Source organism: Sinocyclocheilus grahami, unplaced genomic scaffold (genome assembly GCF_001515645.1).
Source record: "Sinocyclocheilus grahami isolate Dianchi unplaced genomic scaffold, SAMN03320097.WGS_v1.1 scaffold311.1, whole genome shotgun sequence".
In the NCBI taxonomy this organism is placed as follows: Eukaryota; Metazoa; Chordata; class Actinopteri; order Cypriniformes; family Cyprinidae; genus Sinocyclocheilus; species Sinocyclocheilus grahami.
The window spans coordinates 444477-469093 of NW_015505490.1; the positions used below are offsets into that span (position 1 = coordinate 444477).

Below are 24617 nucleotides of genomic sequence, written 5' to 3' on the forward strand. Positions count from 1 at the left end.
TCTCTGGCGAAAGGCTTCTGCACACACAAAAAAAAAGCCCTGCATGAACACGCAGCATAATGAAGCGAGTGAATTTTCCTGATGGATCTCATATCTATAAGATGATGTCTGTGTGCTCCTTTTCTATGCGTGTTCCTCTCTTAACACGAAAGTGAAAGTAACCTACGCATTCGGGATACTTTAAAAGAATTCGGGTCTAATCGGGTCCATTTGGGAAAAGCATGTTTATTTTAAATTACCCGAGACTCGAGGCCGCTAATACCGAACCCGACCCATGTCCGAGGTAGGCCTACTCGATGAAGTTTTGGACCCGAACCCGCTCGGGTCGGACCTCGGGTTTTCGGATCCAAGTGGACCCGTGAAGACCTCTAGTTCAGATCACCTGTATACTTTGTAAAGTCCAAATTATTAGTGTTATTAATTAATTAATTAGCTAGCTAGCTAACCAGACTGAAGGCTCAAAACTTAAAAAGTAAAATCAAAATCATCAGATATTGTACCAGCCACAACAAGCTGTATTATTATTATTATTATTTTTTTTTTTTTACATTTAGTAATTTAGCAGATGCTTTGATCCAAATCAACTTAAAAACGAGAAGCACCACAAGCAATTTATCATATTAGAGTCAACAGTACTGGCAGGAAATGGCCCGAGTAGACTTTACCTGGTACAGTTTAATGATGTGTGGATGGTCCAGCATTTTCATGATCTGCACTTCACGATAGATCTTCTCCAGGTTCACAGCATCCAATTGGGTCTTGTCGATGATCTTTATAGCCACCTGTTGAACGAAGGGCACAGAAACACACTTTCATTGGCACAGAGCCTAATGCCTCAAGCTACTCAGTGAAATTCATTAGTCTTGTTGCTGTCTGCAGTGCAAGTCGATCCAGTCTTCACAAGCCCAGTGCGGATCAAAGGCAGAATACATGTGAGCAAAGCACACCTGAGCGTCTGGTTAACGGCTTAACTACTGAAGTAGGCTAATGATCCGAATTATATTATCATTTTCCCACAGGCTTTTCATCATTTGCCAGACAAATGGGAGAAGAACAGGAGTAATTTACCATTTCATAACCACTCATACTTCAATCCCCCTTTTGACTGTATAATAATAATATTCAGGTAAGTACACAGAAGCAGAAAAAACTGATTGCAGAGTTAAAGACTTTGACCTATGTTTTATATCATTACAGTGATATAAAACATTTTATGTTATGAAGATTTATGACACTGTGGTGCTTCAGCTTGCTTCCTACTGTTAGTATGAGGAATCTTCATAGTAGCCTATAACAGAATAAAAAAAATCTTGAAAAAATATCAGTCAATCTTGACGTACATTAAATCACAAATATTTTTAAATGCCAAAGAAAGGCTCAACAATAAGGATTTTTTTCTGCTGGTCAGGTCGGATTGGATTTTACCCTGCCAACATTTTCAACAGTCCTACCATAATTTATATATATTTTCCAACATTGTTGCATTACAAAACATTAAAAATAATGTTTTGAAAAATAAATTGGTGGGCCCAGTAAAATTTTGGTAAGGCCTGCAAAAATCCAAACCTAGTATAAAATACCTAGTGCAATACACACACACACACACACATACATACATACATACATACATACATATATACACACATATATACACACATATATATATATATTCTATAAAAATATATATTAAATGTAACTATATTAATATATTAATATACAAAAGGCTCACAAAGACTTGAGAGGGTGGCATATGATAAAAAAAATATATAAATACTGATTGATTTATAATTGTAACTTATGCTTTAAATATTTGTTTTCACGCAATTTCAACAAAACATCATCTATGTTTGCCAGGGTAGCATCTTGGTGACATCAAACAGGAGAGCGTTTAGGAGCGCGGCGATGTGTCACACCACCTCCTCCGATACAACAGCGCTCTAATATTTCAGCTGTGTTTGCGAGAGCACACGAGTTGACTTGCAGGAGGCATCATGTTCTCTGGTTGACGTGCATTGACGTCAGCGCCTATGGGGGTATTTGTACAAGGGGCGGGGCTTCGAAGCGCTTCCACACTCCAGTGCCAATTCGTTTCCAAGACGACCAGACCCACCTCTTGAGTCAACGGCCAGAGCGTCGCTGTGTTTGTCGAGCGCTGGCTGTGAAAGCCTGCCGACAGCAACTTTGATAAAGTCTCTCGCGAACTTCAGTCGAGGAATGAGAGCCGAGGGCGATGCGCTGTGGTTTTCCGGCTTTATTGAATCTTAAGTATATATTAAATCTGGGGTTTTCAATCTTTTAAATTCCACGGAGACTCTTAATAGTTATCTGTGTAAAGACCCCATTTATACTGTACTGTACTGTTAGATGCATTAGTATATTTTCTTTATTTAAATATATATACTTATTTACATTTAATGTATTATTTAAATCGTGTTTTTTATTATTTATAATAAAAAACATTTAAACATTTCTATGAACCCCCTTTGCAGCCTCCTGGAGGTCCCCGGACTCTTAATCGTCTTAAGTAATCACATTTTGACATCTAGGGCACTAAGTCAAATGTTTGCAACCCAACCCTGTAGACATCAAAGCAGGCGTGGCACATATTTGCTCAATTACATAATCATAATCACTATATCATATAAAGCAGAATTTTGTCACAAACATATGTCTGAAGAATCAACTGAGCGAGAGATGTATTGGACAGTATTCAACAATTTATACAACAGTTTAATAAACAAGTCATGCATATCAAGAGTATGTGAGCGTAGAAACGCATTACAGACAGTGCATGTCTTGTATTGGAAAATGTAGTTTAAACACCTCCATGACACAAGTGCAACAAACGTCCTCAAAAGCGGCACGTAATTCAGGTTTAGGTGGCCTATCATATGGCGACATCTCCCGGTCACATGCTGTACTGCAGTCACTCAGGTCTAATATACTTCACTGCTCCTACAGCTCTGATGACCTCAGGGAATTCAGCTGAATAATAATAATGCATTTCCAAAGCAGAACGTTTAGCTCAAAATATTTGCAATAAATTGAGTGACGCAGTCAATAAAAAGGGTACAAAATGTGGTTTGGAAAATGAGTCATCTCTGAACCCCATGTGAAGTTATAGCTAAGCAAGCAGCAGCAGCAGTGACATTTGACGATATGGAAAAGGTAGAGATCAATTCTTAGCATTCATAACAAAAGCCACTGAATAAGATTTCCAAAAAAGTCAATTTTTTTTATTATACAATTAAATAAAATAATTTGTTAGGGTTACATTGCTTCAAGGACTGACCATTCCCATGACTTTTGCAGTCAAAAACATTTTACAGAGACTGCAATCAACTTCTTACCAATTATAACTAACAAGAAAAATGTATATTCACTATAAAAATATACATTCTTCCTTTCCAGGCCTGTTTTTAAAATTCCCTAACATTTCCAGGTTTTCCAGGAGTGCGGGAACAATGTTGATTAAACACAAACACATCCATTAAAAGCTATTCTGTGCTCAAGAATAAGTCCAAATAATTTGACAAAGATATTATTATTATTAGGACAAACAACATATCTTTTACAATCCAAAATACAGCAAAAAAAACCTCATTATTTATCTTTTTGCTCATCATTTGATATCTAAAAGCAAAATACATATTCAATATGTTACAATAATGTTTTATACAAATCCTTTAATTCAGTTTTTACTCAAAAGAGCTTATGAAGCAACTACACAGTCTTCAAAAACAGAGGAACAGCAGTAGGTATCCTTTAGAGAGGCCATTCTCAGAGACACAGAAGGATGTTGTTGAGATGGGCTGAGAGGTCAACTCACTGTTTTGTGAATTTCCAAATGGAAGGTCCTGTTCCAGGATGCCAGCTTCCACAGAGGAAGCTCTCACAAGCCGATGACACCTTTATGCTTCTTTGGATAGTCAGTTATGGGAATCTATACACCCCTGCATTAGACCCCCAATGACTTCCCCACCAGGTCACATAGTGCACATCAAAGAGCAGACATACAGACTAGAGATGAGATCAAACATGGTGGGAGAGCCAGACACACTAGTGGAAGAGACTTTACCAGTCAGTATACACTGTATAGTGTTTTAGTATCCATAGATGTCATTGTCCACCCATCCAGCCTCTACTGCGGAGGACCCCCGGCAGGTCTCGTAGATGTCATTAGTGACAAAACCGCACTGCGTGGGCCGGCTCAGGACGTTCTCGTATTCCTCAAACTGACTGTTTGCAGACGTCATGCTAAATGTTCTGTTAATTTCAGAGCTATTAGGACAAACAACATATCTTTTACAATCCAAAATACAGCAAAAAAAACCTCATTATTTATCTTTTTGCTCATCATTTGATATCTAAAAGCAAAATACATATTCAATATGTTACAATAATGTTTTATATATACAAATCCTTTAATTCAGTTTTTACTCAAAAGAGCTTATGAAGCAACTACACAGTCTTCAAAAACAGGGGAACAGCAGTAGGTATCCTTTAGAGAGGCCATTCTCAGAGACACAGAAGGATGTTGTTGAGATGGGCTGAGAGGTCAACTCACTGTTTTGTGAATTTCCAAATGGAAGGTCCTGTTCCAGGATGCCAGCTTCCACAGAGGAAGCTCTCACAAGCCGATGACACCTTTATGCTTCTTTGGATAGTCAGTTATGGGAATCTATACACCCCTGCATTAGACCCCCAATGACTTCCCCACCAGGTCACATAGTGCACATCAAAGAGCAGACATACAGACTAGAGATGAGATCAAACATGGTGGGAGAGCCAGACACACTAGTGGAAGAGACTTTACCAGTCAGTATACACTGTATAGTGTTTTAGTATCCATAGATGTCATTGTCCACCCATCCAGCCTCTACTGCGGAGGACCCCCGGCAGGTCTCGTAGATGTCATTAGTGACAAAACCACACTGCGTGGGCCGGCTCAGGACGTTCTCGTATTCCTCAAACTGACTGTTTGCAGACGTCATGCTAAATGTTCTGTTAATTTCAGAGCTCATGTACTCCAGATGAGCTCCAGACTGGTTGAATTTGTCGGTGCGTTCATAATCCTTCTGACTTTTTGGAGCTACGGGATGCACCCACTGTCCTGGCACGGCATAGATTTCATTCTGTTCTTTTCTCCTGCAAAGACACAGTCAGAGAGTATATTATATGGCAGGCTGACAGACAAAATAGTTCATAGAGAATAACAAACTAAGAAATGATAAAAATGTTTGCAGTCCATTATATACCTTCTTGACATGACTCTGAAGCAGAACACCCCCGACACCACCAATATCAACAGCAGCATTACAGGCAGTGTGGCGAGGAGGATGTAGTAAATATTAGTGTCATCTGAAATAGAAACTAAGAGAAAGTCCATCATTATTAAAAAAAAAGTTCTATATATATAATTCAACCAATATTCTATTGACCATTAATTTCTGAAATACCTGATGACTCAGAGAGTTCAGTTTTTATCCTGTCATTGTCCACTGTAATGGGCGGCAGGTGCTTTGGCACCAGAGTCAGGTCATCAGCACCTAAAAACAAGAATCACTGTGAATGATAAATAAGCATTTATGGTGTTTGGCCTTGATCTATTATGGATTTTGAGCCTGACTACTGTAAGCAAAAGTACTTCCACCACTAGAGGCCATCATAAGTATTATTATCTATCTTTTTAAAGTAATAATTCACCTCAATATTAAAATTCTGTCCTTTTTTATGTCCTCATTTACACATTCTCATGGCCTTTTAAACCTATATAATTGTTTTTACTCTGTGCTGAATGTTATTGCTTTTCCATGTGATTCAAGTGAACAGGAGAGTAAATGATTATTTTAATTTTTGTGTTATTTTAGAATTGATATACTATTATATTACATATTAATATTTTGACTTACCTTTTATTTTAATACATTCCGTTTTAATTTTAAGTTTTAGTAATTTTGTTATATGCTTTTGTTTTCTATTGATTTTTATTTTAACATTTCTATTTAGCTTTCATTTTGTCTTATATCAGTTTTAGTTTTAGTAATTTTAGTACTTCCGCTTGCACTTATTTATCTCAATTTACCAAGGCAGCATTTCCAATTTTTTTTTCGAAAAAAGTTTTTGATCTAATATTTATTTTATGATGATAACACTGGTAAATGATAAGACAATTTACACTTTTTTGGGAACTATCCCTTTAATCTTCAAGTTTTGTGGGCTATGTCAGAAAAAAAGTAGCAAACGCACCAGAGAAAAGCTAAGGATTTGTTTACCTGCGAGTGTTGTGATATTTCCTGCCGGAGTGGGGACAGGATGCTTCTCTAAACACATACAGGAGGCAGCAGAGTTTACATTTGAAGTCCTCTTACATAACATGTTAACACTAAAGATGCTTGTCTCAGATTGGTTGCCTATTAAATATCTTAATGTGACAGCTAACATTAACATAAGTAAAAGCCTACCGTCTGAGTACTTGCAGATGAAATTATTCTTGGAATTGCAGTTGTAGTCAGTCCACTTGAACAGGTCGTGCTCCTTCTGGCCAGAAGAAGATGAGGGCCTGTAGAATAAGGCCACACACTGATCAAGGCCACACGAGGGCTCTGTCACCAGCCAGTTCCTGGAAAATCACAGACTCACTGAAAATTCTATATTAGATTTACTATTTTGCTTTCACTTAAATGCACAGTTCACCAAAAAAATTGAAAATTCTGTCATAATTTTTTATTTATTTTTAATTTTCAAATAGCTTTGATTTTTACATTTACAGTTTTTTCTTAGTTTTTAGTCATTTTTTAATGTGCTTTTGCCATTTTTTTTATTTCTATATAGCTTTAATCCCCCCTCCCCATTTTATTAATTCTAATACTACAACCAAACGTGCAAAAAAATTAAAATTAATAAAAAATTTTTTTAAATCAATCATTCATAAGAATATTTCAGGGTATTACTGCAAATATCCTACCTGAATGTGGCCTGACTGTAATCCAACCAGTAATAATGTGATGAACAATCCGCATTATATTGTGAGCTCCTTCGTAGCCCAATCCAAAAGTCTCCATCAGAGGCCCTGAGCTCCTGCACAAATCTCTCCACCAGACGCTGCTCATTCTCGGTCTCAATACTGAGCAGCTCTCCATCATCCTCCCTGCATTTCTGTCTGGCTGCCTCAAAGCTTGCTCTGAGCCTGCTGTCCTGGAAGCTTGTGATCTTATAGCAGGGCTTCTCTGTCCCTCTCCGGCATATCCTGTGATCTGCAAACCACATCACCAAAAAACACTGATGTTAGGGTTGAACCTGAAGTACTATTATGGAAATATTGCAGGAACCGTTATAGGAAAGTTGGCGCAGGGACATATGCGAGCAAAGAGAGGAAGAAACCAGTAGAACTTCCACAAAGTGTCAGGCGGAAAATCCTCTCAAGCAAAGCCATGTGTGCGACAGCCATCAGCCATATCCTCCCTGACTAAACAGCTGCCTGTGACCCATATATAAAACCCTTCTTATCCGTAAACTGTACATAAACAAACCACTGTACATAAAAGTACTCCGTGATTAAGCGTTTGTTGCATCAGCTGACGCTTGTATTCGTTAAATATGGTTCTGCAAAACAAAGGCTTCAGAAATCTTTGTTTAAAAAGACTGCAGTCTCTTAACCGAAACTATCGTATTATTAGACTGTCATTATTAAATACTGTGCACTAAAGAAGCATACCAAATCTAACGAAGATCATTTGAATATCACTGTGCATGAACCGACATTTTTACATAAACAAGCACAAACTCACCACCGAACGCGCTCGATGCGCAGCAGGGATGGAAACAAACGGCCAAAACAGTTCCGATCAGTTTCATGAACTCCATCTCTACATAGTTTCAATGGGTGTGCGATTGCCACGACACGACTGTTTCTAGATCCTGCCAAAACGTCCCGCTGTCAGACAAAACCAACGCAAGCAAATTTTCACTCTGACTCCAAAATGTTTGCTCGAGCCTGCTAGCTGAGGCTGCTGTAGCTGTTTTTGCGCTCCCACTCATTACGTGTGAATTGTACAAGTGTTCCGAAGTAGTTTTTTCCTACAATGCATATCTTTTGTTCACTATTTTTAAATAAACAAGCTAATAATACATTAGTTAACACATTTTAAAAAGGTTACACAAATGTATTTATGTGCGTGTTTAGGCTTATTTTTTTCCATGTCACTTTGTTTCTTCATTGGAACGGGTTTGGAGAAATTTAGCATCACATCACTTGCTCACCAGTGGATCCTCTGCAGTGAATGGGTGCCGTCAGAATGAGAGGCCAAACAGCTGATAAAAACATCATAATAATCCACAAGTATAATCCATGACTCCAGTTCATCAATGAATGTCTTGTTAAGTGAAAAGCTGCTTGTGTGTAAGAAACAAATCCATCATTAAGGTGTCCATAATCCATAATAACGCTTCCTCCAGTGAAAAAGCCCATCAGTTGTCCTCTCACATCAAAATTCACCAACATATTTGTTTAGAACTGTTTTGGAGTGTTTTCGCTTATGAACAGTGCTTGATCTGTACATACAGTATTTCTCTCCTGATTCAGATGAGACGACTTTTTCACTTGAGAAAGCAACGTCATGGATAGAGGATTTTAGCTGGAAGCAATGGTTTGAAGTGAAGTGATTTGTTTAGTATAAAACATGCAGCTTTTTGCTTCACAAGACGTTAATTGATGGATGGAGTTGCGTGGATTACTTGTGGGTTATTGTGATGTTTTGATCAGCTGTTTGGACTCTCATTCTGACGGCACCTATTCACTGCAGATGATCCATTGGTGAACAAGTGATGTAATGCTAAATTTCTCCAAATCTGGTCAGATGAAGAAACAAACTCATCCACATCTTGGATGGCCTGAGGGTGAGTAAATATTTTCAGCAAATAGGCTATTTATTTTTGGATGAACTGTTCCTTAATTATCTTTAAATTGTTAAATTGCCAAATTGTTGTTTTATTTTTATTTTGTAGTGCTTTGCCTTTTGTATGTTAAATATGTTGCAGGATATAAGTGATAAGTAACCATGTGCATAATCTTTTAGCAATGTTTTGTGCTTTTCCTGTATCACTAACACATTACTAAACATCAATCACTGTGGTTTCTACAGTTCATATAAAATCTGTTCAGAGACATGTAGTGCGGAGGGACCAATTTTGATTGGCTCACTAGCAAACTGGCAGAGGAAATAAGATGACTTTTTATGAGGTTGACTGGTCTGTGCAAGTCAAAGGAGCTCAGTCACTGCTGTTGACCCTGCCAGCTCACAGTCAGCCGCACACTATCCTCAGGAATAGGAAGCCAGTCAGGAAAGGAAGCACACAGTTTTCCAACAGCCTGTTTCCTCTTCATTTTTGTGGGGTTTTTTTGTGTGTCCTTTTTCATTTCCAGACATTTCCCCCTTGACCCGACAAAGAAAATAAATTCATTAAACAGCTTAAGCTGGGAAATATAAACTATAAAAACTTTTCTGGCATGCGTGGCAGTTACAAGAGGCCTACTTAGTAAAATTCTTGGTAGAGGCAACCTCCTACAGTGTTACTGTGTAATCACAGTGAAATCTTTGTAGGGTATTATGAACAGATCCTGCAGATGTCATGAGGTTTTGGAGAAATAAGGGTGAGGCCATCAGGCCAGTGGCATTGCATGTGTAGTTTGTTTGTACTGATCTCTGGCAGGCTGCCCGGACTCATTACCCCTCCTCACTGAATGTAGTCTGTCATGTCACTCAAGTCATTTCTTTTGAGAACCACTAACTTCTGAACGTATGCTTGACGTTAGTATTGAAACCTTTTGAAAAACAGCACAATTGTGAGTGTTTTTGCTTTGTTCTGTTTACATCATTAGGCGTTTGCATTATTTACATTGTTCTATTATTCTATTACGTTAATATTGGAGAATTCGCATTATACAGCAGCATGTCTCCAAGCACACATTAGTGACGTTTCGTTCCAAAATAAAACTTTTAATAATTTGTTTGAGTGAATGATTCAATGACTCACTTATTACCAGAGGCTAATACTGCTCTCACTATTTCTGTCATAAAAAGATATTAGAGAAATAGAAAGTATGCGATGCTATTCCAGAATCAGCGTTTTTGAATGAATGATTGAATGACTCATTCATAAAGATTGCTGTAACAATGCAACCTATGTCATCACTCCTAAACCCATTCCGATTCGGGGACCGTAACTAGCTGTTGTGTATACCTGGATATTAAAATGACTATTTTCACAGAATGCCTTCCTGGCATTTTAGGTTGTGCTTATTTAAAATAATCTACAGTAACATGCAGCTTGTACATTTTGTTTAGATATGTTCAGTTTGTGTCACCTTGTGTGGATGCTGCAGCCTGAATATTTATTGCACATGCATATAGAATGGACATTAAAGTTTATATCACTGAATGCTATGAATTTTCTATAACCTGGATGCAGGAAAGTATAATATTGCAGCAACCAGATATGAGTACTTAACAAGTACAGGCTGACTCTTGTAATAACTAAAAGAGAGGAGTTTGAGAAGACACCGGATCCACTGCCACTGCTTTCAATGACAACATAGACAGATATTGAACGGATTGAACTTCAGTATTTGTTAAAAAACATGTGAAAGTTCAACATTATGTCTGTTTATTTTGTGCTCGAAACATTAGCTATAGCAATAAACAAGATAATAGATGTAGTCAGGGAAGCGCCATATTTAATTTTTGACGGGAATGAACACGAGGCTGTGAGGGATTCAATTGTAGCCTACTGTTGTTTAACGATATATGGATTGTCCAGCTGACGAAACGTCTTTCCGAAGGAGAATAAATAAATAAAAAAATCGACAAAAACGCTATAAAACAGTGCCGTTGTTGTGAGTTGTGAAAATTATGCGATCTAGGATCATTATATAGTGCGTAAATTAGCAATGGCATCTTAATTATTATTAATTATTATTATTATTAGCCTATGTATTACAATACAATATAATATTACATTATATTAGGTCAATATAATATAATATAATATAATATAATATAATAATAATTATTATTATGAGGTATTAAGAGGTCATTGCTAATTTACTGTCAATAATTGGTGTTGCTATTTTAATTTTTTTGAACCAGCAGGTGGTAGCATTGTACTAGTACTATTTTACTATTGTACTACTATTTGTTCTGAAGAGCCTCAACCTTCCTTTCCTTTGTTCAGTTGTTAGATACTCTAATGCTGTCACAGTTGTCATCCTTTCAAATGCTTTCTACGAATCTCCACCCCCCAGTGGCAAAATTGGCAAGCATTGTTAATTTACAGATTGATTTACATGGCATTTTGCCATCAATCATAAAGGAGTCATGAATCATGATTTGACAACAGAGCTCTATTCTTTACAATGGTTTTCCTGCACTGTGTCTTCCACAAAATATGATTAAAATTACAATATAATATTATATTGCTAGCACATGAGATAGGACACGGACACAATGACAGATTTGTCTGCTTGGTTTTCTTTATGTTTTACTTTCTGTTCTCTTGTCACTGTGTCTACAGTTTGATTAAAATATGTATCCTGCAGTTAAAGGATGAAATCAAAATGTGAAGTTGTTGTAAATTCTTATTCATAGGAATGTTGCCTTATAAAGTTATGAATTATGGTTTATAAATTAAGTACAAACTGTACCCACTGTAGTCTTGAAGGAATCAATTCTGTCCTTATCTGACTGTCAAGTGGCTTGACTTATTGAACAAGTAAGAGTCTCATACTTCACACTATGCATTTTACAACCTCTCCAAATCAGATTTAGTGATCTCTGCAGTCACATGAATTAATCTAAATTGAGAATAAGACTGAAGAACACAGGGAGTTGTTTTGTCCAGTGGACAAGAACAGAAAATCATCAAGGTGTGACACATCCAAGCATAATATGTGAAATATGTTCTCACACCAAGGGGCTTTTTGGCACAAGTGTATGTGCTTCATTCAAAGTTCTTTGTCAGATTTCAGCATCACTCAGTCAAAACGGACCCTTTAGCCTTTAGCAGGGGTGTCTTGATCTAGCTGCTCTCAGAACACAATAGATGAGGCTTACATGCAAGCCAGACGAACAAAGGCTATTTTTGGCGTTCTGTGTTTCATACCTTGTGGCACATTATCACATTTCTCGTATTCATAATGTTCTATTCCCAGGAGATGATGCAACATTTTATGTTTCAAATGATTTATACACAGCAGACTCTTAATTTACGTTCTAAGACTTTGACATTTAATATTGTTACAGAAAAATATCTGTTCTCAGATGGACAAAATAGACAAAGTAAGAATTCTGGACAGTTTTTACAGTTGGTTCACACAGACAACAACACATCTGAAAGTTTAAAGATATGGATTTTCATGTAATACACAACATGACAAAAACATCAGTGTTACAACAAACCATATTTGTTTGTATGAGTAAATGTCGCTCAAAATCGTTTACTCTCATTGAAACAAACCATACAACTAACACAATTTCACATTAATAGCCACCAGGATGCCTATAGTGTGCTATTCAAGACTTTATTTCTATAAACAGATTTAATTAATGCATTTCACATTATATACATACAAATTGCAGATGTCAATGTACATAGTAGCTTCCAGATTACACATAATATATCGTAAACCTGATTCCAATTGCACTTCACATGTAAAAAATGATGGCAAAATGCTTTCGATCATAGAATAATGCTAACCTATTAACATATACAGTGGGGCAAAAAAGTATTTAGTCAGCCACCAATTGTGCAAGTTCTCCCACTTAAAAAGATGAGAGAGGCCTGTAATTTTCATCATAGGTATACCTCAACTATGAGAGAGTTTTCTACATCTTTATTGTCATAATCACATATTTATCAGTCTTCATTTATAGTGACTTATCTGAATAACAGAACTGGTATCTCTTGGATATGCTTCAAATCTCACTGTCACTGTATTAAAGGAACTGTCATTGTTAACCAGAAGCAGCGGATTCATTTTATAATATGGGAAGGAATTGTACAGTATTGTAGTAGGAGGGATGAGACACTCCCTGCACCTAAATCACGCCTGGGGTCCAATGCTATATAAGAAGCATCTCATCACCTTTCTCAAATTGTGTCCCTGGGAGTTAAACAGGTATGGTTTACTGTTTCTTTTCACTGATATCTACTGCTTTTTCTCTTAAATGTTAATAAACAACGCAATGCATTCTAAATAATTACATTCATTGTAATTATAACAGTTGCATAAGTTAAGTTTGTGTTGTTGGATTACTTTTTCAGTCTGTGATTTTTTTTTTTAGTCTTGTTCTGCTGTTGCTCTGTAGCAGGAATAATGCTGTGTCTCTGCTTCTGTGCACTGGCTCTCATCCTGCAACCGGTTCACTCTGCCTATAACTGCTCCTCGGAGTATAACAAGGTTCCAGGTGAATCTCTGACCTTCCAGATGCGAGACAGTCTTCCATTCGCTGCAGTTTGCTTGACACTATCATCTCTTTTTTTGGTTAGACAACAATGATCTGGTGGTAGACTGTGGCACCAACATGATCACTCTGGAGGTAAACCTGTGCACTGCTGAGTGGGCAGGCTTTGACCCCAACGGCCTGGCCCTGAACGGGGAGCGCAATAATGCCCAGTGCAAGGGCACCATTGACACCACTGTCAACCCACCTGTCATCCGCTACCATCTGCCAGTCAACCACAGCCAGGAGAACCCATGTAGACAGTCTCTGCAGGTGGGAAGACATTTCAGTCTTCAAGAGCTGGAAAAATTGAATCACCTTTTTTTTCTTAGATCATTTTAATTGGTATTAGAAAATACAAAATAAAAAAATTATAAGATCATAAAAACTGCATAAATACTAATTATAAAAAATAGTAAAAGGTTATAAAATCATAGAACATTTTCAAATACAGTATACACATATATTAAATATAATAAAAATAAAATAATGCATTATAATAACAAAAGTCTATAAAGTTTAAAAAAGTTTTTTTTAATGTCTTAAGTTTATACATACTTTTAAAAAAGCAGTAAAATGAAGAAAATAATCGAAAATGTTTAACTATGATGATAAAAAAGTATAAAAATGTATTTTTTAAAATGGTAAAAAAAGTAAAATAGTTTTAAATGTATTGCATTTTTGTATAGCACTTTATTGACTTTCCCTTTGGACATTTTTAGATTTTAGATGAGGTGCCCAGTTCCTCTGGTCCATTCAGCATGTTCTCCAGCATTCAGTCCGTCATTATCACAGGATACATTGATACGCCCAGCTCTTCAGAGGGCGTCATCAGTTACTCCACAGACCTCTACTATCACTTCTCTTGCCGTTACCCGCTAGAATATCTCATCAACAACACTCAGATTGTAGCGTGAGTATTCAGTCATTCACTCTCCACTACTTCACCAATGGCAGTATGACAACAAAAGGCTTGACTTGATTAATATTCTTCATGCAGGTCATCAGTGTCAGTGGCCATTAGAGACAACAATGGTACTTTCATTGACACTCTCAGCATGGGAGTCTTCAATGTAAGTGTGAATTTGTCTTAAATTGAAATGAAAATATGTATCATTTAATTGATATTTTTGATTATTTCTGTATCAGAGCACAGATTTTAATAGCCAATTGGTGGTTCCGTTTACTGGATTAGAACTGCGCACTAAAGTCTATGTTGAAGTTAAAGCTGCCAATCTCACTGGAAAGTAAGAACACGGCAGTTTTCTCTTAGACAGTGAATGGCATGTTTCTTAAGGGTTTTGTTGTGAAATGAAATACTGCCTTTTTTTCAGTTTTCATCTCTTGCTGGACCACTGTTTTGCGACCCCATCACCATATAATCACACCAACTACAAACAGCACAATTTTTTCACAGGGTGAGTTACTCCTCATTAACAATTCATTGCTCAAATTGGACCCTTAGTTGTTGATTTGTGTTCAGTGTTTCTCGATTGTTTCATGACAGATGCTTTGTAGAGAACCGGACAACGGTGCTTCATAATGGCCGTTCCAAGTTTTCTAGATTTTCATTTGAAGCCTTCCGCTTCGTGGAGCACCGTAATCAAGTAATGTCTACTATATACCTGCACTGCATACTGCGACTTTGCGAACCAAACAAGTGCCAAGAACTTCTTGATGTAGGAGTCTTTTACTGTTCGAATAGAATGAATACTACTACCGAAAATATCATCCAATTAACATTTCACTTATTTTACTCATACAGTCTTGCAACTCTACCAGAACACAAAGGCGAAGGGCCCTAGAACCTTACGGATCACAAGCCAAAGCTTCTGCCACAGTGTCCGTGGGTCCTCTGCACACCACAGCTCTGAGTAAGTCAGTCACATATACACATGAATCCAGCATGAGTCCCAGCTTATTGTCAAACATACTGAATTCCTTATCAGAGCGATTTTGAGATGCCTTACTACTCTCTCTTTTTGATCCTTGTAGAGAATGAAGTTTCTTCTGCAATGGCCTCTGGTACGGAATTCTTTTTGAAACTTTACTTCCATCAAAATATTGTTCTTTTTGCTTAGTTCATTTTAAATGGTGTTAGAATACCAAAATAAAAAATGCAATAAGGTCTTTAAAGCTGCATACATACTAATTTTAAAAATATATTTCAAAATGGTAGAAAATGTACAAACTTTTTTTAAACCATCAGTATACAATTTTAATAACCTTTTTGCCTAGGTAATTAGAAAATACTAAATGAAAAATGAATAAGGTCATAAAAGATGTATACATACTAATTGTAAAAATAGTCAAATGTAAAAAATAAATAGTAGAAAATGTATAAAATATATTTTAAATCACCTTTTGCATAGGGATTTTTAAATTGTGTTAGAAAATTAGGAAAAAATCAAATTAATAAGGTCATAAAACCTGGGTACATAATAATTACAGAAATGTTAAAATGTAATTTTTTTATACATTTTAATACATTTAAAAATATATAATCTATAAAAATATAACATAATTACAAAAAAGTATATAAAGTGTTAAAAGGTAGTTTAAAAAATATATAAAAAAATACTATTATAAAAATAGCAATGCATAGCATTTTATTAAAACATTTACAGTATAGATCATAAAAGCTGCATACATACTAATAAACATAGTAAAATGTCAAAATTATTATTTAAAATGTAAAACCAGTATTAAAAAATTATTTAAAAGTATTAAATATAGCACAAAATATTGCACTTTGATGTAACTAAAGTTCAGATGAAAATACTTAAAGATAAATTAAAATCTAGACACTAACAGCACAGTGCTATGTGTTGACAGCATCTGGTTGTTTGTCTTGTGAATCAGGAGGCAGTGAGCTGTTAAACAGGGACAATATGAACGTGGCTGGAGTGGTGGTGGGGGTCATTTTTGCCACCGGCAGTGCTGTGTTGCTGGTTATGGCTGGACGGTTTGTGTTGAAGAAGTTTTGCTGGGCTGGTGCTCTGCCTCGGGCTTTCCACTAAGAGATCCATCAACTCGCCATCTGTTTTGCGTTGAATGAAGCTTAATTTGATATGCCGATAAGACGTCTGATCACATCACAGCATCTGCACAAACCAGCAAAGAACCGCTTTGCATAATGCCTATTTAGCATATTTTAATCTATTTAGACAGCACTGTGTAGTCCAGTCACCATGCGCTTGGAAGAAAAATCAAATGCTTAATTCTCTCATGTAAATACAAATACTGATATTGACATTGTTTGATATCTTTTAGATGTTTGTTATCTGAATAATACTGTAAAAGGGATGTAGGCCTAGCTGCATTATTGAGAGGAACAAGCTGTGCATATAATCTTTTTGTAATATTTTGATTACACATTGCTTCTTATACACATTGCTTGTATATTAGCTCAGGGGTTTTCAAACTTTTTGATGCCAAGGACCCCCAAATATGATCAAAAGGCAGCTATATTTTGTCATGTATAAAGAACCATTTATATTGTGTTAGAAATATTAAGTGTGCAATGTTGTTTATTAAATTAAATAACCGGCTTTTAGTTTGACTGTACCAAAAGCAAAGTAAATTATTCAAATAATATCTGGAAAGTTTTCTACCGACTATTAGATTAATTTAGTATAAAATAAGATTTAAAATAAGATTTATTTGTAAAAGAGCTTTTTTATATTTTGTGTTAAAAATGATTGCATTTGATAAACATGTTAACTTTGACAGCCCTAAAAAATAAATTATGTAAAAAAGTTTTCTATTATAGATTAAAGTAGTTTTGTAACATAGTTTTCATTGTGTCTAATTTTTCAAATGTTCTACGGACCCCAGTTTGAAAACCTCTGTATTAGCCAATGATTTACTGCTTCCTGTAATTTAATATGATATCACAATTGTTTAGATGTGATTTATTTAGAAAGAACTTTTATTCATATACTGTAGTTGAGACAATAATCAATGGACAACACATTTATTTCAAATATGTACAAATTTAACTTTTTTTATTTACACGTTTATGAAACAGTATATCCACACATTACACAGAATATCTTCAGTAAAAGGAAGAAAGGTTTTCTGTTGTCTTTCAATTCAATGGATTTCGCTGTACTTTACATAAGGATCTTTCTGAAAACTGTACAAACATCAATATTGTTCTACAAAATTACAGGTCACAATGTACAATCCAAACATAAGAGCTGTTATTTACAGTACATTACAGTATCATTTCTGATTGGAATGGAGGTGTGTTGTTTAATTTAGAGTGTGTACGATGTCTTGTAATAGGGCTGTGAGTCGGGTTGAGAAATCCTCCTGTATAGATTCTATGTCTGTCTGATGGAAACCAGCTGACTCACCATGACTCTGGTTTTCTTGTAGAGCGATCAACTGTTGATCTAAGTTAGAAATAAACTGTTGATTCCGAGCTGAGGAATTCTGGCAGAACTGATCCACTTTTGAAGCCATCACATCCCTTGGAGGCTGTGCCGAGGCCAGATGGCCTGCCAAAGCTATCTTGAGTGCCGCCACCTTCCCTTGTACCTCTAAACTGAAGGTACACACTTCCTGTCCCAGCCTGGCAGTAACTTCCTCCCAAAGCTCCTTTCCACTGCTGTCTCGTTCCTCCTCTACAGCCTCAAATGCTTTTGTTTTAAAATCCTCAAAGGCTGCTGTCCTTTTCTGGTGGCTTACCTCCAAAGCTAGCGTGATCCTCTGCACTGCCTCCTGGTAGAGTGTGGCTTCCTCTGGGTTCAGGTCTTGGAGGTTCAGACTGAGATTCTCACAGAGTTCTTGAGTGTTGGATTGGAGAGCCGTCTGGAGCTGCTTAGTGAAGGGGGAGAGGAACTCCTTGACATTGGCCATAGTGTGTTTCGGGTGGCTGGGGTAAGGAGAGAGTCTCTCCCTCAGTTCAGCAAGCTCCTGCTTGAGACGAGCCCTCAGGCGCTCAGACTCCATACTCAGTTTGCGACTCAGTTCAGCTGCCATGGGGTTGTAAGTGTCTTGGGAGTAAAGGTCACTGCTCACCACTTGGTTCTTCCACACACCACTGCAAAACAGGATCAGGGGTCAGTGATTTGGACAATGACTTGGATGTGGACAAGAATGTCCATGATAAAGAAAAGGAAAAAAATCAAACTAGTTGTGCCAAGTTATTCGAAATGTACTTTTTGTATTCTTGTTGGTTCATATGGTTTAAGAAACTCTTATACAAAAAAAATAATCTATTTAAATGTCAAGTGGTGTAACCATCAAGTAAAAAGAAATAACATTTTGCATACACCTTGATAACATTTGAGTGTACACCTCTTTTCATTATTTTCAAAAACAATTTTAAATGTATTTTTCAAGGTAAATTAATTTTTTTCTATAAATATTAATTATTAATTCATAAATATCTTAACTTTTTTGGTGGGTTGCACTACATGGCATTACAAACGTTTTTCAAATAAGAAGTTTTGCTAAAAAGTTTTTTTTCTAAGAAATAACTATAAAACTATATTATAACTACTTAATAAGGTTATCCATTGGAGAATATAATTATTTTTAATGAGCCATTTTCTTCATTATGATATCACAGATGTATTGCTCTGACATTTTCACTTCATGTCCCTCAAAAAATATCAAAATTAATTTTAATTTAGAAATTAAAAACACGCTGATCGCAGAAGAGGTGTATTCAAGACATGGTATGTATGAATAACATTTTTAATGCATGAAAATAAACAAAATAAATAAGCATCATGTCATTGTACCGTACTGTCAATACTTCTACTATGAGAGTGAACTTACTTCAAGTCTTTGGCAACATTTTTCTTGTCAATGGCCTGATTGTCTCTCTGTAAACTCCATGCGTCTTGACTGATCTCATCATTGAGTGGAAATGCTGAAGGGGAGGATGGTTGCATTAGATAAATGTAAAAAAAAAGGTAAGGAAAAAAGTACAAGGAATGTAAAAAATCTCCATTTTAGAGCAAATGGAAATTGATAATATAGAAACTGAAGAGGCAACAAACCTGTTGTAGTAGCTAAAGCCAAAGCCAATGCAACAAACTGCAGATTCATATTTTTGTAGTGTTGCAGGTTATTCTAAAAGAAAGAAAGAAACAAACAGGATTTATGTAATTAGAACCATTTATTTAAATATAATTGACTGCCAATAAATTAAAGAGGACAATTCAAATGTCATGAATTAATTAGTCTATACAAGTAGATATTTGGCCCTTACCTGTTGATGTGAAGATGAGAATTTCTTCTCGGGGTCCACATTTAAAGCAGTCCCTTATCAGAGGTTGTCCTGCTCTTCATCTGTGTCAACACATACAACGTGGAGGGTCAGTTTGATAACGATAGGCGCTAGGAACCTAAAGATATTTGACAGAATGGCCTCTTCAAAGCTGCTCTCTTCCAACAACACAGATTCAGAGTAGCTCCAGTGATGTCACATCAAGGCCAATATTGACGCAGTTCCAATTCATGCGAGGTCATTGCTATTGGAATGTTTACTACTAACCGGAGGTGTTTGGTCAGCTCTTATAGTCAACAGGTTACTTTTACATGACATGGGCTTCATACAGGATGCTCTGTCCCAGGGATTATGTTGGCTGTGAACTTAACTGCATGAAATTTGGCTTAGTTTTAGCAGTCATGTTGAGTCCTACTTAGTTTTCCCACAGCAATGACACCGAAATAAGTCACAGAGAATGAACCCACCAGGCATGTGCTTGCTGCATTATCTCTTGCTCCACAAACAAAGTTGCTGTTTGTTTGTTCTTTACTGATTGAGTCCTTAGGTTTGCTTTGAGTCAGCTTGTGATATACAAAGCCAATAGTGGCTTACTTTGAGCATTTGTTTACTCCAGTTTAGACCCACTTTCTGGCGGCTGTATAAGTGAGCATTAGGCAAGAACAAACCGTATGCAGGGAATTTTCCCATTCAAATGCCATAGTTTTAGTTACCAAACATTCTGTTTGTCCAGGGTAGTGTGTTGTGTAAATCTAAATCATTACATCATTGTAATTTGCTCCATTTATTTTGCTGTCTGGGCAATAACATGTTTATCTAGAGATACAATATAATTATACAATCGTTCAATTGTGGTGACTTTGGGAGCATCACTTTTACCTAAATATTATCGGTGTATCACTGGTAAAATTTCTGAAAAAAAGTTGGCTGTTAAGTCAGTCATATATCTTATCACTGACCCAAAAAACGAACGGAAACTAAACAGGCTTTATACCCTTCAGCAGAACTGGATCAATCCCACTACATTCATTCACAAATTTAACATCCTTTGGCCTAGGAAAGACTAATTCACGTACGTGACACACACTTAATAAAAAAGTTCTTCATCGCTGCCAAATGTTAATATTCATTTGCAGGGTTTGTTTCAGGTAAATATTCCTATTCTTCTTCTTCCTACTGAGTGAGAAACAGCTCTAAAGTATTCAGTTCATACGTGAACTCTTCGAATGATTAAGGTTGACATACTGATTCAGCCCGCACTTGACTCTGATTCATTCGCGCTTCAAAACAGTCGAAAAGAAGTGGCAGACACAATAGATGAACACAAAAAATAAATTTCAGTTAAAATGTTTCTCAGGTTGGTACACGGTATTCCATGTATTCCAGTACATTTTTTTAGGGCACAACAGTATTTTACTTGTGGCTTGTGCCACAGGAAAACGAGTCTAGCGAGTTGTAGCGTCGCCTGCTATTTATAAATGCGTCACTAGTGAGTTAGATCTTTAAATACGGACACAGTTGTTATCTAGGAGGAGACTGCAAATAACTCTCCATGTATTGAGTTTAACTTGCAATCACAAATTGTGCAACAAGTTGTTTTGTGGGAATGGATATCAATTTATAAGTAGGCTAACTATAACATATATTATCAGTTTTTTTTAATCAGATAAGTTTATAACTTCAGCACTAAAGCTACCATGTCAGTTGAGTTCATTCTTATGTAGGGCTAAAAGTGTGTGAAATGTGAACATTTATTGCATAATTGAAGTCACCATTAGGTCATAGTCCACACACGCTCAGATAAAGTAATTCAGCGTCCAAATTCAATGATTTGAATCACATTGCAAAAATTATGAGATCATCATAAGCAGTAAGCATAGTGTTTAACTGGCATCCAGATTCATACTTTTTAAAACATTGTTTTTCACTCCAAATTTTATGTCTGATTTACATTGTCAATACTAGATATGATTCCCTTGCACAGTTTAAAGAGTGTAACAATTTTTGATCAGATAAGTTTATAACTTCAGCACTAAAGCTACCATGTCAGTTGAGTTCATTCTTATGTAGGGCTAAAAGTGTGTGAAATGTGAACATTTATTGCATAATTGAAGTCACCATTAGGTCATAGTCCACACACGCTCAGATAAAGTAATTCAGGGTCCAAATTCAATGATTTGAATCACATTGCAAAAATTATGAGGTCATCATAAGCAGTAAGCATAGTGTTTAACTGGCATCCAGATTCATACTTTTTAAAACATTGTTTTTCACTCCAAATTTTATGTCTGATTTACATTGTCAATACTAGATATGATTCCCTTGCACAGTTTAAAGAGTGTAACAATTTTTGCTTAAGTAAGTGTGTGATGTTAATTCAAGCTTGTTTATACTGCTATAGGACTCTGGATCCTGCAGATTCAACTTTAACCCAGATATTGCAATCTGTTTACTAGGCTGACCATGGCCTTCTCGCCTACGGGGTGCATCAAACAAATTAAGCCAAGGGATGTGAAAAACAAGGTTTGTTGTTTCAGCATCCCATTGCTTGTTTGAATAGAGAGTGCCTGGGATGTTCTCTTTCCCTGCCAAAGTATTTGAGAAAGTGTACACAAGTAGGACATTTCTGATATGACTGGACTTTTTCTCATAAAACTGCAACTTGTGACTGATTTGATATTTTTCAGATGTGCTGAAAGACATTTAAAGCACAGTCAAAATTATTAATCAGTTTCATGGTTTCACTGTGGCCTGTAATCTGAACTGGCAGCATCAGGTTGCATCTTTCTACCTATTGGCATGTGTGATACTTTATCTCTAGACTGTTCATGAATCATTCAGCATGGCAGGGAGAGAGATTCCAGTATGCCTTTGAGCTGTCTCTGAGCCCTGGACAGCAAACTGACGTGATGTGCTCGTTCTGGGTTTGCCTCTGCTGGCCTACCCTACTTTGCTGGTTCTTTGCCCCAAGACTGAGCACTGCTGTTGGATCAAACATAACTCTAAGACTTCCTGAGAGATCTTCCTGCAAACCAGGTAACTTGAATTTTTCTGGGACATGAGGATGTAAAAAATGCATCAAGTGGGTGTTTATTGGGGTTAATTTTTATTACAATGTGAACAAGACAACTGTCTTAAACTCTATACCATGCCTTGATCATATATGTTGGCTACTTCTATGTGTATTTTTATATGTATAATAAAAATAATTATATTTTACACTTGTTCTGTTAAACTCTAAAAATGCATTATACAAATTATTTTTTTTGAAAAATTTGAAATAAGCCAAAAATGTCATGTTTGAAGAAAAACTTAAAGAGTAGTTCATGCTGAAAGTTTACTCACTCTCAGGCCATCCAAGATAGCATTACATCACTTGCTCAACAATGGATCCTCTGCAGTGAATGGGTGTCGTCAGAATGAGAGTCCAAACAGCTCCATCAGTTAAAGTTTTGTAAAGTGTAAAGTCGTGTCTTTGTATCCATCAAGATGTTTCATCATTAAAGTCATAATTAAGACAGATGCTTCTGATGATTTATAGTTAAATTGCTTTATTAACATTTTTGATTTGTTTAATGGATTTGATGATGGACAAACATGCAGCTTTTTAATTCACAAGACATCCATTTATGAACTGGTGTTATGTGGATTATTGTGATGTTTTTATCAGCTGTTTAGTTTCTCATTCTGATGAATTGGTTTCTCTTATCATTCCCATTCACTGCAGAGGGTCCATTGGTGAGCAAGTGATGTAATACTAAATTTCTCCAAAAGTGTTCTGATCAAGAAACTAACTTATCTGCATCTTGGATGGCCTGAGGCTGAGTACATTTTCAGCACATTTTCATTTTTGGGTGAACTGTTCCTAAGAATGAAATTGAGTTTGATTATTGAAGCAAGATTAACCTTCTAATTTTGTGCACTCTAAAGGTTTTTACTGCCCAGAGGGAGGTGAGGGTCCAGTTCCATGTCTCAGAGGAACATTTGGACCAAGTTTTTGGGCCCAGTCTGTAAATGACTGCATCAGCTGCCCACCACATCACTATGGACCTAGAGAAGGCTTGAGCAATTGCCTGCCCTGTGGGCCCTTGTCACAGCAGCCTCTGCCTGGACAGGACAGCTGTACATGTCTGCGAGAGGGTCAAGTCTTCCAGGTAACAACTTATTGCGTTGTTTCCCATGCATTTGTAGCTAATCGTAGAAAAGCAATCTGCAGACCTCTGCTCAGACAGACGCTCATGTTTCAGCCTAGTGGGAGTCTGGTTACCACTCTCACTGACTGCTGAATGCTCTTTTCATCAGTTACTAGTCACTAGGGAAAACAGTCAGGATTTATTGTCTCTAACGGCTGCTGTCTTCCCAATCCTGAATGTAGGCCAGTGACGGACAGTGTCCATGTACTTTGGTATACACACAGAAAGGAGAAGCCTGTGTGTTGAAGGTCTATGAGATCTGCAAGGATGGAAAAGCACGAAACCAGCATGGAGAATGTCTGGACCACAAGCAATGGAAGCAGTATTGCTCCCAGCAGGTGAGCATCCAAAGGAAAGAGGAAACCGGGGTAATAATGAGAAACCTGCATTACAGTTGTGCTGTTTGCACAGTGATGATGACATACCATTCAAAATTTTATGAATGGTGCGTGATAACTTGCTTATTTTGCTTATGAAAGACATCCAATCTTCAGTGTTTTCTTAGTGTTGAATGGTTGACCAGCAAGTCAGTGACCTGTAAAGTAAAATACCTTCCTCCATGAACTTTTAGTGCACACATAAGGGGCCACATGTGTACCGCTGAACATGATGTGTGACTTATGACCCATGGACACAGTTTTCTCATTGAGCAATATGTCCAATGTTGTACGCCCCCCC

At 36.6% G+C, this 24617-nt stretch overlaps 4 protein-coding genes across 5 annotated transcripts in view; 1 reads left to right on the forward strand and 3 right to left on the reverse strand.

Moving 5' to 3' along the window:
* LOC107601680 (serine/threonine-protein kinase SIK2-like) overlaps positions 1 to 1086 on the reverse strand; it is a 38001-nt gene extending 36915 nt beyond the window's left edge. The window contains exons 1-2 of the mRNA XM_016293939.1: positions 1069 to 1086; positions 666 to 809 (exon numbers count right to left, since the gene is read on the reverse strand). Of these exons, the coding sequence (XP_016149425.1) occupies positions 666 to 809; positions 1069 to 1086 (162 nt within the window). The remainder of the gene's footprint in view (positions 1 to 665; positions 810 to 1068) is intronic.
* Positions 1087 to 3755: 2669 nt separating this feature from the next.
* On the reverse strand, positions 3756 to 8023 carry LOC107601717 (layilin-like). Of its 2 annotated transcripts, XM_016293981.1 has the most exons (8): positions 7791 to 8023; positions 6968 to 7256; positions 6465 to 6622; positions 6276 to 6323; positions 5460 to 5549; positions 5259 to 5373; positions 5013 to 5148; positions 3756 to 4274 (listed from the first exon to the last, which is right to left on the reverse strand). In XM_016293981.1, exons 1-8 carry the CDS (start codon positions 7864 to 7866, stop codon positions 4104 to 4106), a joined length of 1083 nt encoding a protein of 360 aa, XP_016149467.1. In that variant the 5' UTR covers positions 7867 to 8023; the 3' UTR covers positions 3756 to 4103. The 2 variants fall into 2 exon arrangements, with proteins under 2 accessions (XP_016149467.1, XP_016149466.1); XM_016293980.1 differs by lacking the exon at positions 3756 to 4274 and having other exon boundaries at positions 4303 to 5148.
* Positions 8024 to 13372: 5349 nt separating this feature from the next.
* Positions 13373 to 16634, forward strand: LOC107601702 (zona pellucida-like domain-containing protein 1). Its single transcript, XM_016293961.1, has 9 exons — positions 13373 to 13463; positions 13546 to 13772; positions 14222 to 14412; positions 14500 to 14572; positions 14649 to 14746; positions 14834 to 14917; positions 15007 to 15178; positions 15265 to 15381; positions 16304 to 16634. The coding sequence occupies exons 1-9, from the start codon at positions 13373 to 13375 to the stop codon at positions 16517 to 16519; spliced, it is 1269 nt and encodes a 422-aa protein (XP_016149447.1). The 3' UTR covers positions 16520 to 16634.
* Positions 16635 to 17748: 1114 nt separating this feature from the next.
* On the reverse strand, positions 17749 to 19747 carry LOC107601703 (apolipoprotein A-IV-like). Its single transcript, XM_016293962.1, has 4 exons — positions 19729 to 19747; positions 19517 to 19589; positions 19293 to 19386; positions 17749 to 18549 (listed from the first exon to the last, which is right to left on the reverse strand). The coding sequence occupies exons 2-4, from the start codon at positions 19563 to 19565 to the stop codon at positions 17757 to 17759; spliced, it is 936 nt and encodes a 311-aa protein (XP_016149448.1). The 5' UTR covers positions 19566 to 19589; positions 19729 to 19747; the 3' UTR covers positions 17749 to 17756.
* Between the last annotated feature and the right edge of the window lie 4870 nt (positions 19748 to 24617).